This window comes from Sceloporus occidentalis, unplaced genomic scaffold, assembly GCF_023333645.1.
Source record: "Sceloporus occidentalis isolate IW3139 unplaced genomic scaffold, rSceOcc1.0.p SCAF_78, whole genome shotgun sequence".
Taxonomy (NCBI): Eukaryota; Metazoa; Chordata; class Lepidosauria; order Squamata; family Phrynosomatidae; genus Sceloporus; species Sceloporus occidentalis.
The window spans coordinates 264,662-282,500 of record NW_028317058.1 but is presented as its reverse complement, the minus strand read 5'-3'; the positions used below and the strand labels follow the sequence as shown (position 1 = coordinate 282,500).

The 17,839-nt window shown below is 39.1% G+C and overlaps 1 protein-coding gene across 1 annotated transcript in view; it reads left to right on the top strand.

Annotated features, from left to right (window-relative positions):
• LOC149285481 (AP-3 complex subunit beta-1-like) overlaps positions 1-17,839 on the top strand; it is a 103,996-nt gene that overhangs the window by 39,478 nt on the left and 46,679 nt on the right. The window contains exons 13-14 of the mRNA XM_089495260.1: positions 374-506; positions 7,118-7,227. Of these exons, the coding sequence (XP_089351386.1) occupies positions 374-506; positions 7,118-7,227 (243 nt within the window). The remainder of the gene's footprint in view (positions 1-373; positions 507-7,117; positions 7,228-17,839) is intronic.

Below are 17,839 nucleotides of genomic sequence, written 5' to 3'. Positions count from 1 at the left end.
GTTACTTTTTCTTGAGAAGCTAGATGCAGGTGCTCTCTTTTAATTAGTCTGCCTACAACTTTTTCTTCTGTGAAATATATATTTTGAGTTACCGTGGAAAAATATATTGGGAAAACATTGCATTTTATGGATAAGCTATATGTTTAAGGCCTTTGCATTGACTTTTATGTTATGCTTCGAATTTTGATGTCTAATTTTCTTTCTCTTTTGAGGTTTCGGAGCTTTAACGTGACCCGCTTTTATGGTGTAAAATATATTGTGGGTCTTGGTTTTTATTTACAGGTTGTGTTTCCGTAAAACGCAAAGCTAGCTGGCGAAGATGAAAAGCCGTTCAAAAGCTGTAATGTAAAATGTACAATTGTGTTTGTTTTAGACCTACGTGAAAAGTCAGGACAAACACTTTGCGGCGGCCACCATTCAGGCTATCGGGAGATGCGCAACCAACATATCGGCGGTGACTGACACGTGTCTTAATGGCCTGGTGCATCTCTTGTCAAACAGAGATGGTAAGAACGCCCGAGCTTTCTTCTCCCATCTGCTATAGCAGCAGCTCAGCAATTGTTGCCTACTGTGTGTTTCTGTGTCACTATCGTTTTCGTTTGAAAGGAATGCTCACGCCGTGATAGCTGAGCGCCCCCTTTAAATGATCATTTTTTATTCAGATTCAGAAATTGGCAAAACATGTCTCTGACACGTCTGGAACTTGGGGGTGGGAAGAGGAGGCAAACGTGTAGAGAGTGGGTTCTGTCTTTTTACGCATGCGATATACTCGCTGCCGGTTCTAGGTGGCCTACTGAGAGCTCCTGCGTGCGTGCGCAGAAATCGTTCCTCTGCCATCAGCAGACAGCCAAAAGTGGCACCGCACCCTGACCATGTCAGGAGGGCCATGGTGCGGCTCTGGAGCTGCTGCTTCTCCTAAAGGTTTTAGTTTATGACTTTATTTAACCCCTTGATGACAATTGCCGGTCCGGGCACGTCACGGAAATTCAAGTCATTCACGTCATTAAACGGGTGCAGAAAGCGATCTATTTTCGCTTTCTGCACCGAAACGGCGTTGCTGTAATGCCTCGACCTCGAGGCATTCAGCAACGCCATTATCGGCACAAAGGGGCCATCTCTGGCCCCTCCCCGGGGCGTCAACATCCGCCATACTTTGTATGGTGGCGGACGCCCGTTTTAAAAGCGTTTAGGTGGCGATCAACGATCGCCTCCTAGACTTAAATGGTGTCGCTGGAATGCCTCGATCAGGAGGCATCCAGCGACACCAAACACTTACCTGGGGATGGACTGTGACCGCTCCGGAGAGCGGTCACAGCCGCAGCTGCCGGTTATCTTCGCCATCAGGGCAACCTTCAAGTTGAAAATTTTTTTTAAAAAAATAAAAAAAAAGGCAAAAAAAAAATAAAAATATATATATATAAAAAATATATTTTTGTGAGCAAGTCCTAAAATTAGCATATTAGCTTAAAACAATTCTCGCATGGAAAGAGTTAAAATACTGGCATATTAAATGCCCATGGGGTGTCTACTTTTAAAAAAAATGTATGATTTGATGGGGTAAATTGAATTGGCCGGGTTCAACAAGGTCCCAAATAACACGGGGGGAAGGATGGCCACACATCTAATTTCCAATTAGAAAAATGCACACATACCAAATGTGGCCTTTTAGTTCCCCCCAAAAATGACAAACCCATGCATGTGGGGTATCACTGTACTCAGGAGATGTTGCTGAACACATATTGGGGTGTCATGTGACAGCGGCATATACCAGGAGCTGTAAATTCATACATAAAGTAGGTGTGTGTGGGAAAAATACACACACAAAAATACTACTGCAAACTTTGAAAAAATGCTGGTGGTAAAATGTGTGCGTGCAAAGAGTTAAAATACCAGCATTTAAAATACCCTATGGTGTCTAGTTTTCAAAAATATATGGTTTTGTTGGGCACACTGAAATGGCCCGGCTCAAAGATGTACCAAATAGGGCACGGGCAGTGGATCCCCAAATGCCAAAGTTCAACATTGAAAAATGTGCATGCCCCAAATGTGGCCCTTTTGCCCCCAAACAGCCAGGCAAAATCATTCATGTGAGGTATCGCTGTACTCAGGAGATGTTGCTAAACACATATTGGGGTGTTTTGAGATAGTGACATATACGAGAACCTGTTTATTCATACCTGAAGTAAAATGTGTGTGAAAAAACAAATGCAAAAAAATTACTACCATAAAGTTTGACAAAGGCTGATGGTAGAATAAGTGCTTTACCAGATTTGGAAAAAATGGCTTTGAAATAGCAAAACGCTACCTGTACTTATTGCCCCATAACGTGTAGAAAAAAGCAAAAAAACATAAAAACATTTGGTATTTCTAAACTCAGGACAAATAGTAGAATCTATTTAGCAGGTTTTTTTATTACCTTTTATAGATGAGTAAAAGATTTTTCAACTAAAAGTTAGAAACAGTCATTTTTTTTCTAAATTTTTCACCATATTTTATACTTTTTTTTTTAATAGTAAATAATATGATACAATCAAAACAATGTCATCTAAAGAAAGCCCTTCTTGTCCTGAATAAAACAATATCTAATGTGTGTGGGTTCAGTAAACGGGAAAGAAGAAAACTACAGCTAAACACGAGCAGCGCAGAAATGTTAAAACGGCCATTGTCACGAAGGGTACAAAAAGTAAAATCAGCCTTTGTCACGAAGGGGTTAAGAGAGGAAACTATAGAATGCATTATTTATTGATGTTATTGTATGGCATAGTGTACTGTCCCTTTAAGAAGCATTTCCGTTTACTTGAAGCCTAATGTAATTAATATGACGTAATTAGTATGGATTTTTTTTTGCTTGGTTTTGCGTAGTGCTTCAATTCAGCTCTCCTCTACGCCTTCATAAAAATCATTCCTTAAATCAAAGAAAATTATGTTCCTAAAATGAAAACCAACAAGGAAAATTATATCAGGAATCCTAATTCCATTTGCGTTAGCAGGGATGGATTGTTTTATATATGGGGGATTTTAGCTATAAAGTGCTGGTTACCTAAATTAAGCCAAGCTATAATAATCTAATGTTGGCCAAATGCATTAGTATGATCAATTGTATGATTGGTCCCATTGATTTGTTGAAAGTAGCCTGCAGAGGGTGCTGGAAGCAGGGGAATGCTATTTTTGGTGTTATATCTTGTTCATTAATCCTGCAGATGAAAAGTAAATGGATTTATTCAAGGTAAAGATTTTTTTTTTTTATTGAACTAGTATTCTTACGGTTTGTTACTTTGTAACTGATTTATAGGACTTGTTTTGCGTTTTATTTTTTGTTGACAATTGTGTGAACTCATGAGATAATCGTAACATTGCTTAATTAACGTAAGTAGAAACGGCGCATATTAAAAAAAAAATAATAATAAAAAAAAAAAACTCCATAGGGTTGTCTGTTGACTTTGATCCTGAAATTCTGGCTGGTCTAACCTCCTGAGTGCTCGTATAGCATTTGGTGCCTTGGTCTCGAGTTTAGGAGTTTATGGTCTAGCGCTAAAATGGATTAAGCCCTTCTATCGGGTTCCAGGCAGAAGAAAATCAATTGCTTATCCTGTTAAAACAGAGGAGCTTTTTTTGGCTAAAATGTAACTAGTAATTCTGTTACTGTCCCTTTAATTCACATCCTATCTCGTTTACATTGCAGTATAATGTCTCAACGTCGAACTGTTTAGCGTCACGTCGTAGCTGCTGATCTATAAAGAGGTGAAGTTGCTCTCTTGCAGCAGTCCCCCTCTTACATGATCCTACTCTTCTTGCCACTAATTGGCTGCTTGAAGCTGTCAATCAGTGGCAGGAAAGTGATCCCATTAAACTCAATGGCAGAACTTTCCACGAATGCGCGCTGTGGTCTGAACCCCAGTATGCGGCATTCACCCGAGCCAGCGCCAGATCTGACTGAGGGCCATTATGTCTCGTGCAGGGACACGTGTCCAGCCAAACATGTCTCCTCCAAGGCATTTAGGCAAGAGGGAAAGCATGAAGAATTAAAGGGACCTGGCACCTATTCATTAAAGTCCATCTGATGGCTGGAGTGCCCCCTTAAAATCTGCATGTGCCAGGGAAGATTCATATTTTTTCTATGCCGAGGGTGAAGATTTAACCCAGTAAGTGCCCAATGTGTTTGCAATGCGTGGTTAAAGGTTAGGTCACTCAGTTAATGCCTCAGTAAATATCGTTGTGAACTAATTGACTGGTCCCTTCCACAAGGTGACAGTAGAATACCATCCATAACACCTTCCAGGACTAATAACATGTATGTACTCCCATTAAGTCACTCGGTCGGTTAGAATAGGATTTCCGCAGATGTTGCTTCTTCGTTCATACATTGATTTAGGCGATTTAAATAGGAGCTGTCTATTTCTGCTGGACACCCTACTTTTTAGTGTATTGGGCTTATATAACTGCACTGTGACGGGACGCCATGTACCCTGACTGGGTACTCCCGCCAAACTGCGTTTCCTCCTGCCGGGACACAAGCAGTTAACCCCTAAAGCACCAGACAGAACCAAGGTGGAGGTAAAAACAGGACTGAGTTTTATTGAAAACACACCAGTATTTAGACACTACAAGGGGGTAATTTACATACAATAGTCGCGGCAAACCACACATAGTTCTCCATCAGGTCCTCCTTTGCACGCGGCTCAGTATTTGCACTTGGCCCACCTCAGCCCAGTAGGGGGTCGCTATTGTAGTCTGTGGGGAGGACGGTAAACACGGGCGATTCCCTGACTTTGGCTGAAACCGGCTGGATATCAGATCTTGGTGCAAATACTGGCCGTGGAGGTCTCTGTCCTGTAAATCCTGACCCGATGGAGATTAAAACACCCCACACGTAAACCCCCTCCCAAAATGCAGGTGCCGCAAATCTTTGAACCCCACAGTCTTTAGGGTCCGGTGATTAGGGAAACATGGCGCTCTGTACCAGGGGGAAGAAGTAGTCCCACCTCCCCAAAAACAGAACCCCTTCCAAGGCCAGGGCCCATAGTCTGTGGGGAGATGGCTGGCCCTCCAGGGCACGGAGGCTTCTGTGACAAGCACCTTCAGCTAGCTTTATCTAATGGGCTCACTGGTAAGGAATGTCACAGGAAGAAATATTATTAATGTTACAGTAGTATTCGTTTTTCTGTTGGTTACATTTTTAATATGTTGACTATGTATTTTGACAAGACAACGGTGAAGCATGGTGGCATTTGGTCAGAATTAAAGGTCTCAGGCAGATACTTATCCATCATACAATACCATCAGAGAGCCCTGATCTCAACGTTATTGAGTCTGTCTGGGATTACACGGAGAGGGGAAAAGCAACTGAGGCTGTCTAAATCCACAGAAGATCTGTAGTTATTTCTCCAAGGTGTTTGAAACAACCTACCTGCCGAGTTCATTACAAAACGTGCAAGTCTAATTAGAAGAATTAATGCTGTTTTGAAGGCAAAGGTTGGTCTCAGCCAATATTGATTAGATTTGGATTCTTCTGTTCACTTGCTTTACATTTTGTTAAATGATAAAAATAAACTATTAAAACTGTGAATGACAGATCTGCTATAATGTATTGGTTTAAAGGTTTAAACCAGGGCTTGACAAATTTGTTGTGAATCTAGGCGCCAGCTAAAAAAGTTAGGAGCCAGGATTTTTTTTAAAACTAACAGTTGGTCAGGAGTGATCTGATCATCATCATCATCAGCCCACTTACAAAACTCACAGCATTTGACCTGGAAACACCCTGGACTTTCAGGTCAGTGCTGTTTTTTAGTGGTTTTTTTTTTTTATTATTTAACTCTTTCAATGCTGATGTTCCGTTGGAGCACAGCATTGACTGATATTTAGTCCCCACACGGTGCACTGTCGCTCTCATGGAGCGATCAGGCAGCAGGGGGTGTTGGGTCAGGTCCCCACACTTGTGTGGGCACCCAATCAACACACAACCCCCTTTCCTGAAGCTGCCTGTGGTGGCTGAAAACGCGATTGCAGGTTTTTCTAGAAGCACCTTTAGCGCGGTTGTTTTGCCTGTCACCGTCCAGTATTGATTGCGTCACATAGTCTGGACAGCGCCGGTGTCTAATGATTTCGGAAAACTGTGTGATCGCGTGGCATTGATTTATCCTTGTCTCTGAAATAATGTGTTATATGAGGAATTGGCCTTTTAGCTGTCCAGTACTCTTTATGTGATTTTTCTTAACATTTTGTCCTTATTTGTCCTTAGCTGATGTTTTCTAAAGTAGTAAGAATACCGTATAAGATCTTCACACCTTCAAAAACAGAGCCGCATGAAACCTGCGACCACATATACATGCTAACACTACTGCTGTTTGTAATCATGGTTGTGTTCTTGGGGAGGGGAATGAAGGGCTGGTCTGTAGTGAAGATGTTGGATAGGCTGTACTTATGCACATTGCTCAGTACAGGTATAAAGCACATTTTCTTATTATTAATATTCATTTTACGGGCTACGGGCACACTGGGCAAGAACAAATGTTGGTAAGTAGGGGAGAGCTTCAATGCAAAAACTTGTCTTTCCTCCTCGATTGAGGTGTTTAAGTTGGGGGACTCAGTTCTGTGGAGCCCCTGGGAGTGATTTTTAGCTCATGGTGGGTTTTGGACTGTGGAGCTTAGAGGGGGTAATTTTTTAGGTCTGCAGAGCTTCCGGGTGGGTTTAGGTCTACAGAGCTCATAGAGTAGGTCAAGCTGTGCGTAGCCCATCGGGGTGTATTTTGGCCACACATGTAACTTGCGGGCGTGATGTTTATCATGCGGTAGTCCCAGAACAGCCTGTCCATGATTGCTGTTCTGCTGCTCTAACCCGTAAATGGCGTCATTTAATGATTTCCCTTCAACAATTAAGTGAATATACCCTTCTGGGTACTTTCACAGCTGGGGGTCCTGACTGTGAACGCTCCCGTTTTACCCATTACATGAGTAAATAATCTGTTTTATTAGATCTATAAAATCAATAGCCTTTACATTATTTATCTTGTATTGAGACGACAGAGATGTCCCTTTTCCTGTTTGTGTCAGCAACAGGTGGCATTCTCCCCATGATAGTTTATATATATATTTTTTTCTTTTCTTTTCTTCCTTTCAGATGTTGTGGTGGCAGAAAGCGTTGTTGTCATTAAGAAGCTGCTTCAAACCCAGCCATCGCAGCACAGTGACATCATTAAACATATGGCCAAGCTCCTTGACAAGATTACTGTGAGTATTTTATTTCGGGTTCTAAATATGCTAATTGATTTTCTTCACAGCCGCCGGGCTGAGGGACCTGGTTTGTCTGAGATTGATGACTTCGCTTGCTGCCGATCTGGGCCCCTTTTGGGAAGCCGGTCGAGCTGCCGTCGAAGTTTTAATCCCGCAGCCAGTATGATTCCTCAATGTCATCGGTGAACGACGCATTTCCTCCTAGATTTAACGTTTCCTTCGCAAACAAACAATGTAACTTATGACTTTGAACATTTTAATGGGGCACTGGAAGGTTGTGCTTGTAAGCACGATAATGATGGTTTAGCCTGTAAATAACAGATATTAACACATTTAAATCTCTCGTTATCAGGGCCAAATATTATGTTGGAAGTTAAGGAATAACTAAAGTAGTAGTAAACATGGAGTTATCAACACGAGTTTTCTGTTTTGTTTTGTTTTTTAACCAAACCTTACTTATAATTCAAGTAATATTTTTACATTCATTATCTATAGTACAAAAAACATCTCTAATGCTTCATGTCGTCCACTGATTTGTGGTGAACAGTGGCTGACGGTAAAGGCATTGGCGTGTCCACTCCTGAATCCTCATCTCTTCGCGCGCGTGTGTGTGTATATGTATGTATGTATGTGTATGTGTATATATTTACATATATGATATAATAGAACCCACATGTAATACTTAAACTTAATTTCAAGATAAGTTTGTTTTGATGTCATGTTATTTTGTCCTTGTGATTAATGTGCACTCACCCACTAAGCGCTCTACATGGGGGGAAACTAATGTTTAGTGTGGTATTTATAGTATGTATGTTTTTTATTATTGTTTGACTCTTTTGTCACAATGTAATTTCCATCAGATAAATGAGCCTGCAGTTAATCCTGTCGTTCATAGGAGCCATTACCGGTCTTAATATGATCATTAAAGTCAGGTTGTCCTTTTGATGGCCTATAACCATTTTATGATTCTACACGCTCTTTCATATTGCCTGAATTAGTACTGTTTTTGTTTTCATTATTGTAACTTTCACATTCTGGTGGCGTGCTATGGGTTTAAAATTAATGGCAATAGCGTAATTTACCGTACTATCAGAGTCCGGAGGCTTCCTCAGGAATCTGAAATGTCCTCTAATTAATGAAGGCCGCCTGTCTGACAGCGGGGCTCTCGGATAAGCTTATGTCAGGTGCTGACTGGCATGGAATATTCATTGTTGGTTTAGGGTACGAGGTCATTAATTAGTAACTGGTAAAAAGATAATTTTAAGAGCTTTTTAAAAAAAAATCCTTTAGTAATAATTAAAAAATATATATACATATTTTTGCAGAGATTGAGTTGGAAAAAGTGAGCTAAGGTTCCAAACTACAAATTTTGACGACTTCTGTTTAAGACATAAAAACTCCAAAAAAACTAATAATAATAATGTAAGTGTGTGTGCGCACAGTTGTGTTAGGTCATGGAAACCAAGACTAGGTTTACACAGAAAGTCTGAGCGATGAGAAGTTTAACAATCTATAAATACGCTCTACCACCTGAAACGTTTTATTACCGTTCTCATAAGGCGCATCTCTTGTGACTTTTGGTTTTTATTAGTGCTTTTCTGACCGTACATTTAGCTAAAACGTCTAGCTTTGACCCGGCGACCAGCTTCATGACATGTGGTTACCTGTCTCTCTACCAGCTTAGCTTCGGTGTCTGGCTCGTTGTCGTGGTTACGTTAGTGATAAAGAATGATACAAATTCATTTAATGAGTCTGGGTTAACCAGCGTGCTAGTTAAGGGCTAAAATAGATACTGATGAGAAATTGGGACATTTTAGATAAGAGTCCTGGTTGTCCTCATTGTATCCAAGTTTTTAAGGCCACCTGGACTGGTTGGTATAGTTCTATGTGTGTGTGTGTGTGTGTGTATGTGTATGTGTATGTATATGTATGTATGTATGTATGTGTATGTATATATATATATATATATATATATATATATATATATATATATATATATATATATATATATATATATATATAATAGCAACACAAAGAGACATAGCGTTTGAAACCTCCCATGCGCTTATTCTCCTAATCTTATTTTTTTTTCTTTTTCTTCAGTGATATAAAGCTGGTTTTGTTGTTTTGCTCGGTTTTGTTCTTTTTCTTCTTCTTCTTTATATAGCGCCAAAAATCTATGCAGCGCTTCATACAACACATATATTCAAAGGGTATTAACTAGGATTAACAGTTATAAGACAGGGGTCCTGTTCACAAGCATTTTACGATCTAAAGATTATTATTTCCTTCGATCTCGTGTTTTCTTTATTCCTGCAGAATTTAAGTATAAATAATGTATGAATTCAAATAAAGATTTTCTCTTATTTCCCCCAAACTCAAGCACTTAGCATATTGCAGTTATAAATACTTCCACCAACACAGTTCGCACATAATTGCCCACTCATAGCGGCTCTTGATGTAGACCATGTTGGCTAATTGTACCTTCCTAATTTAGTATTTAACCCTTTGTCCGTTATGTAAGTCATTCAGATTTTTTTTTCTCCAGTAAAGTTTAAATGGAAATTAAAAATAGCACTTTTTCAATCAGACTAATTGACATTTTGACCATGTGGGTTTTGTGAAAGGAACATTTATCCGGTATACTGATGTATAAAAAAGGAAAAATGATAATTTTTTTTAGATGAAAACATTTGGTGCTTTCAGCTTTGTTTTAGTTTGTTTCATTGGGGCCCTTTCGTTTTCGAACAATCGTACAAATTAACGAAATTGCCAAACTTCATTATAATTAAAATTCACACAAATCCGAATCCGCAAGTCTGTTATCCCTGCTTTTGAACAAGTGAATTATTACATGCTATTTTACCTTGTTAAAGGAGACGGCGTGCTCCGTTTCAGGAGTAGTCAGGTCAGTTATCGTCTATGTAACGTACTCTGCAGAGAGCCTTTGCTCAGCGAGATGACCTTTTGCTCAGCAGCATAGCATGATGGGTGCTGGCGGAGCTCAGTCCTGACCCAAGCAGTGGAGCAAACAAAGCTTGAAAGAGTCCTGGACATTACTACATCTTTAATGTGCAGAGGGTGGTAGATAACTGGAACAGCATTCAAAGAGAAATGTCAAAGGTTAACACAGGAGTTTGACCCATTCTGCCCTTTATGCTGTACCATGCCATTGTGGAAATGGTGGGCTTTAAACCCTTCATAATGGCATGGTATGTCGTATAAAAACAGTGTTAATCAATGGAATGGTTCCTGGACACTACTTCACTCCGGAGACATTACATGGGACGACTCCTGAGCAGCCCTGTTGGAAGTCTTGTGTGCTTGTGTATAAATACAGGACTTCCTATAAGTATGGAAACCTCTCGTTTACGTTAAACCCGGAGGCTGTGATTGGAGCAGGGGTGTCAGAAGGCACTAAGGTGATCAGTACATGGCTCAGGCAGCCTAATACGATTGCTTGCTGCTTGCCATCAATAGTGATAGAAAAATGTGAAAAAAAAAATAAAAAAATAAAAAAAAATATATATAGTTGCTATTTATTTATTTTGGGCTCTGGGTGCCACAGGTGTGTATGTACAACTGCATGTATATGATATATTTACTTGGGGGGCTTTTAATGAATATATTTAGTTTTTATGTTTTATTCTGTGGTTTGGGATATATGGGGAACTATCAGCTATTTGTACCATTACCATGTGCAAGAGTTTGTACTATATATTATAGAAAGAAAGCCCTATCTGTACGATAAAACTATCTATCTACACATATATGTATTATGTATTAATGCTATAAATGAACAGGAGAATCCGTGTTTAATACGTGTAGGTTACAGGGAACATGATATACCGATTAAAGAAGAGCTTAAACAGGAATGGGATAGACATAAGGCAATCCCGTTTATCACACAAGACCGAGGAACAAACAACGTTGGACGTTTTTGCAGCAGTAAAAAATAGGTAGAATGGTTGTTAATTACCATCAAATTCTGTTCCGGTAAAATAATACACTAAAACTGATGCACTATTATTTTTCTTATATCGGGTGTTACACCATAAACCTGATAGGGGGCAAATTAGCAAAAGAAACATCAAAATCCTTGAATTTTTGATCCAGTGATGCATTGGATTCATATCGTTGACTTTAGTGTATAGTGCATTAAATATTGCATTAAATACATTTTAATATATTTTTGCCAATAAAAACATAAAAATATATATTCTTAAATTCTGTAAAGTATACAGGAGAAATAGGTACAGAGATGACAAAGTTAATTAGTCTGATTGTAAAGGTGCTAAATTTAAACTTTGCTGAACTGAATGGCTAGTGATAAAGTAATTAGGCGCCTTACATTAATGGACAAAGGGTTAAATACTAAAGTAGGGGGGGTGCAATTAGCCAACACTGTCTCCATTAAGAGCCGCTATGAGTGGGCAATTTTGTGCTAATTGTGTTGGTGGAAGTATTTATAAATGCAATATGCGAAGTGCTTGAGTTTGGGGGGGGGGGGAGAGAAAATCTTCATTTTGTGTGTTCTTCAAATTGTAATAAATGCAAATTACGTCTGGAACGTGTATGAAGAAATTGGTTTCCATTTGTAGCACTACATGTACATGCCGTCCTGGCAGCGTGTGATTGAAAGCACATTTGGAGATAATTGCTGTGCGTTATATGCTGGGATTATTAATTGTTTATGTTAAGACATTGACTGAAATGGGGGTTTGCAGGTGATGTGGAGGCTTCACTGTCTTCACTCGCCGTTATTCACATTGAGTTTAGGGTGACCGCGTTGGCCGTGTTTTCAGGGTGTATCTAGGTTTTGGGTATTGCTGCCCTGCTTGTATGTAGGATGTATAACTCAATAACTGGTTTCCTTCCATGGGTTTATACATCCCAGCTCCCGCAGGGCAGCACTTGCCTGTTCTTGTCAGCAATATGTGAAATGTATGCTCAGGAAAACATGTTCCATCTTGGTGGTCAACCAAAGGGAGCCTCGCCTGTAAGAAGATTTGAGGTGACCCTGCAGTGCGTAATGAAATTTGTAAGATGGCACCAGTCGTACGCCATAAAACTTTTTGGGACCGCTGAAACATTTTCTTCTCGTTTGGGTCTATTCGCTAAAGAGTGAGTTGACAGGAGAATTATGTTTCAGCTCAGTGACTTCCCTTTTTATTATGAAGGTGCAACCTCCGTGAGCTTCTGCAACAAGAATAGCTCAGCTGAATAGTATAGTTAAATAATATTTTCTTCTTGCTACACATTGAATTATACATTATACAGGACCAGCGGCGGTCTTTTTGCTGCCAGCTTTGACCCTTAATATGAGTAGTGAGGTGAGGGCGTTCAAACCACAACCCTCCTGCTAACTCTCCCTTTAGCGAATAAAGCCCATTGCCGTAACAGAATGTGGAAGCAATGTATATAGAGCCTGTGAAGCCCATTGCATTGCTAAAGGTCCTTCTTTGGGTTAAAGAAAACAAGATTCATTTGAAATTGGGAGTGTTTTATGAAATTCGAGGTAACTTGTTCTAGCTAGTCCAGGATGAAGGAGTTTGAACCCTCTACGTATATAATTCATATTGTCACATTGATGTGCTTACTGACTGCATGCTTAAGTTACATGCTTAAAGTTACAAAAGGTATTTCCCAGTTTGTTATGGTAAGTTTTATTGTTCCATAGTACACAGGGTGCTTGCAGCGAATGCACAGATATTCTGCAAAAGGGGCACAAAAGCCATTATTTCTGCTAAGAAAAGGCAAGTTACACAAGAAATGTTAAACACGCAAGGGATCGGCATAAAGATGTCCTGAATCTAAGACTAGACCAAGGACTGATTCGGGTCGGATCCTTTACATCAGGAATAAAGGGCAGAGTAGATGGGATGTTACATTCTAATACATAGCGTATTTACACTGAACATTGCCTTAGATCTCTACGCGCGAGATCACGTTTCTAACATATACCGTAGTTTGTTTTGCGTTTTGCTGTAATGCGGTAATTCTCTGTAAATGGAGGAAAGAAATGCTCGGTTTCTGCAGATCTTTGGCTCCCTCTTTGAATTAAACATGAGGCTGCCGAGTTTCAGTGCACGGCTGCTTTCCCCGGGATTCTGGGCTTGGATTTGTTGTATTAATGTTGTTATAAATTTTACTTGTGCTAAGCTGATGAGATGTCATTTTCAGCGATGAGGTGCCTAATGGAGCCTGGATGCAAAAAGAAAAATTCTTTATTGCAATGTTTCTCTGAGGTGTCATCCACTCTGAAATTTACTCACTGTTGTGCAAGATCCTCCAAAGCCATTATGTACGTAGTTTAACGATGAAGAAGCTGATCAGTCTTGCGTAGGTTTAGCTTGGATTTTCAGAGCCACCACAGTTGCGTACATTTGTTTAACATGATTGTTCTTTAATTTTTGTGTTTTGTTTTTTTTTCTCTTTAGTTTTCATGCTTGATACTTGCTTCTAGAATTCTTCAGTGTAATCTGTATACATTATGTTGTGTAAGAATCTTCCATGTCGGCAGCACTGCTGTGTCTTATGATCCTCATGTTGTGACTTTTTCTTTTGTTGAGCCATCACTCTTTAATAACCTTATAGGTGCATTAAACACCTCCTACGGCCCCTTGATACTAGAGGTTGAAGCAGACAGACCTACACAAGCATGATACAGATCAAAAGTTATTTTGACTGTAAAATATTTTTTTAATTAAAAAGTTTAATATATTGTTTTCATGCTGTTGCATATTAGCCATTTCTATGTGTGTATTAGTCTGTAACCCTAGCCCAATCTACTAGACAAACACTCTAACTCCTTACATATACTACACATGGTGATTGATAGAATGGCTCAGTCTTAATCACACAGCCTGACTCTCTGACTAATTAATGTCTGTGGAAGAAATGAGTCCATTGTACAAGCAGGACTTCGTTAGCACTGCCATAAAGCATCAGCTCAGTGTAGGATTTGAAGAGAGAAAGTCACCATAAATCCCACAACTCCAGGTCTGCTCAAGTTTATTGGGAGGGTTAAATAAAAACAGGTTTTTGTCAATACTAACCTACATCACTGTGTATTGCACTCTATTTAACTATGGATCTCTTCTCTTATGGCCTACCAAAACCTAGAGCCATTCCTGGCCATGACATGTGCCCTGACTAGCCTCCTTTACACAAGAACTACCTGCGTTGGAGACATTGAAGAAATGCTGAAATGTAGGATTTGGACAGGTCACATTAAATATTTCGTAGTTGTATTGTTTCAAAAAAACAACAAGTTAATGGCATGATAGGCTACCAAACTGCATATCATTCATGGACATATCCTTGGAAATTATCTTTACTTTGTAAAAGCTCCCTTGTAGCTAACCTGAGACATTTATTATTATTATTATATTTTATTTATATAGCGCCAACAATTTATGCAGCGCTTAATACAATACATATATTCAAGGGATATGACAAGACTAGGATTGACAGACTAAGACAAACCGATACATTAGGTGGAGGGGCTCAGCTTGCAAGCTTACAATCTAGAGGGAATGGGGTGACAAACATAAGGCATAGAGAAAGAAATAGAAACAGGACACAGTCACTGATACACGTCTGACACAATTTAGCATTTCATGTTATGATATTACAAGGGAGGACCGAACATTATCTTTTAGCCATCATATGTAAATGCATGGGGGGAATGCACGTGTGGAGCACGCTCTCTTTTTGGGTTTAGTGGAAACACTTTGTTGTCACTGATTGACTGCTTCAACTAGTCACTCTTTGGCAAAAATAGCCGCACTGTGGGGGAGGAGGGCAGCTGCAGCAGCAGGGCAGCCTCTTCAGTGTCACATAAGTGCTTTTTTCATTTTGAAGGGAGGCATATTAAAGTACTCGGAGTGATTTAACATGCATTCTTCTGTAGTCAGGCCGTGAGGGACATTGACTGTCCCGTTAAGGACAAAATGTTGTCTGGAACTGATGTCCCTGGTTGCGAAGGCACATCTGACGAGTGTGTTACGTCTCCCCTGTTCCGAATGTCATCCTCGGTTCTGTCGGCGGAAATGGAAGCTGTGGCGCGAGATAAATCACTAGTCTGAAACTTGTAACAAAAGTAGAGACCATCAGACTCCCAAACACATTACTCATGTTAGATTAGTTATTAAGATGAGTCTAAATTGTAATTTCCCAAATATTGCCACAGCAGCAAATGGCTCATTAAATACAGACTCTATGATGAATAGCTTTTCTATTAAAAAAAGCAGGGGAATTAGAATAAGCTGCGCTGCATATTTGCTGCTTGCTATAATGTATTATAAAGGCTTTGGTAGCTTAAATAATGGGTCATTTTACACATTTACATTGGATAGTATTGTATTTTGAAATTGTTAATAATGTAGTACTTTCTGAATAATATGGTTTTATTATGAAGATAAATTTCTAAGATTAAAAACAAAACAAAACTGAATCTTTCAAAAATTAATAAAACCTTGAACTGCTAGCCCTCTAAACAATTTTCTTGGGATACCTCGTTCATGGGATAGGTATAAAGATTAAAGACTGATTAAGGTCGACATCACATGGGCAGACCAGATGATCTGCCACCAAATTCTATGTTTCTATATACGAGTCAACTTTTTCTCATTTTATTCTTATTTAATTGTTATTAAATTATATGCTGTTTACTGTCAAATCAAATGTGCAGCTAGTCTTGATATGATGTGATATCTCTAGTAGAATGTGAAAGATATTTTTATGGGGAAAAATGGTTATGAATAATAGTTGTGCTAAGCCTAGATCAAGCAGTTAAGATGGAACCTAATGACGTGAGCTCCATTAAAGTGTCATTAAAATATGTAGAAAAATGTCACAATATGTTTAAATGTTACTTGTAATTCTTCTCAAATGGCTTTTCTTAAAGCCCTCTTCAGATAACCTGTTGTAGGAGGAGGGTCACACATCTCATGTAATCCGAATGTATTGGGATCAGGAGGAAAGGGGAACATTTTAGGATCTCGCAAGGAGGCAAAGACAATCCTTGGCAGCCGGGTCAGTAATTTGTCTTGAAAATGGGCGGCACACCGTTATAGCCCCACCCACTCATGTCATAAGTCCCTCCTCCATCGGAGACTATTATCCTGATCGTTGTGGGGATGAAGACGATGCCCATGAAGACCCCTCACAAAGCACTTCTATTGACATCTAGGGGAGTACTTTCCTGCCGATGATTAACCCCTTCTAAGCAGCCAATCATTGATACCAAAATGGGGGCAGAGCGTTGTCCTGGAGCTGCAGCTTCTCCTAAAAGTGATCTTTTTCTTCTTCTCCCCTACAGGTTTAATGAGTACATCTTAAAGTATGTATTATTTGATGGTGAAGCTGCATAAGACACCAGACTGTCTTTATTACTTTAATTCCATGGCACATTGGTCGTAACTTGTTATATCAATATATTTATGTGTTTGCCAATGTAAATCTTGTTCGTAGGGCTATATATAGATATATATGATAAACATATGAGCCATATTTCTACATTTGGATATAGAAACATTTAAAGATACTTCATGTGTGGCTTTTATAAAGCTTTTATTTTGTTGTTGACATTTTAATAGAGATTATGTGTGTTCAGTGCTGCGGTGGATCGGTTTGTCTGTATATTAGGGCATTTGGCTTAATTTGCCGTTGCTCGTCTTTCTTTTAAGATGGATTAAGTAAGAGCGCGCAAAGGCTTTTAGAGAGGGCCTTTCTGCTGCAAGCATTGCTTGCACGATCGGCATTGTCGTTTTTAAGTAGGTTCCTTGGCTGTACGTAATTTGTTCAATTTCCTTTTTATATTCACTTTCAGTGACCACTTGAAGAGCTTGCTTACCTTTTTGTAACATTGGCTTATAATAAGCTAAAAAATACATTGTAAATTGTATTGATGGATAAGAGTTAAGAAAGTGCACTTAACCACTTGTTAAGTGTTTGTGCCGTACAGTAAAACCCCAGCCGGTACCAGATGCATCCAAGGATAATGCGGGGCTGTAATGAAAGAATGACGCTCCAGATCTTTTAACTTTAAGTATTGCCCTTGATAAAAACATTGTGTGGGAGCTTGGGGTTTCCACCACTGCCCATGGCGGTGGGGCACGTCACTGAATTTACCAACGTATCTATATTGACAGCTTCAGTGTACACCAAATGAAACTTTATTTTTTGTATTGATTTTGTATAAATGTATTTATTTATTTTTTATCGTATTGGCATTATCCAATGAATATATGAAGGCCTGTCGTAGTAAAAGAGATGATATGAATTATAAGGAATAATAAAATGTAATCTTTCAGAGTATAGAATATTTTTATTGACAGGTATCTGTCACGGCTCATTATACAATTCTATACTCTTATTAATAGGCTTCGTTCGCTATGGGCAATTTTTCATGTGATTGAATATTGGATATTTACAAGAACATTTTGTGTGCCATATATGAATGGGATTTTTTTGTTTTTTTTTTAAATTGTAATTTCTATTTAAAATGCTCCACATGTGTATTTGATAGAACGGGGCACATTAGAAAACTAAATGAAATATGTAATTTATATGAAACTGATTTTGGTTAAACCTATTACCATAA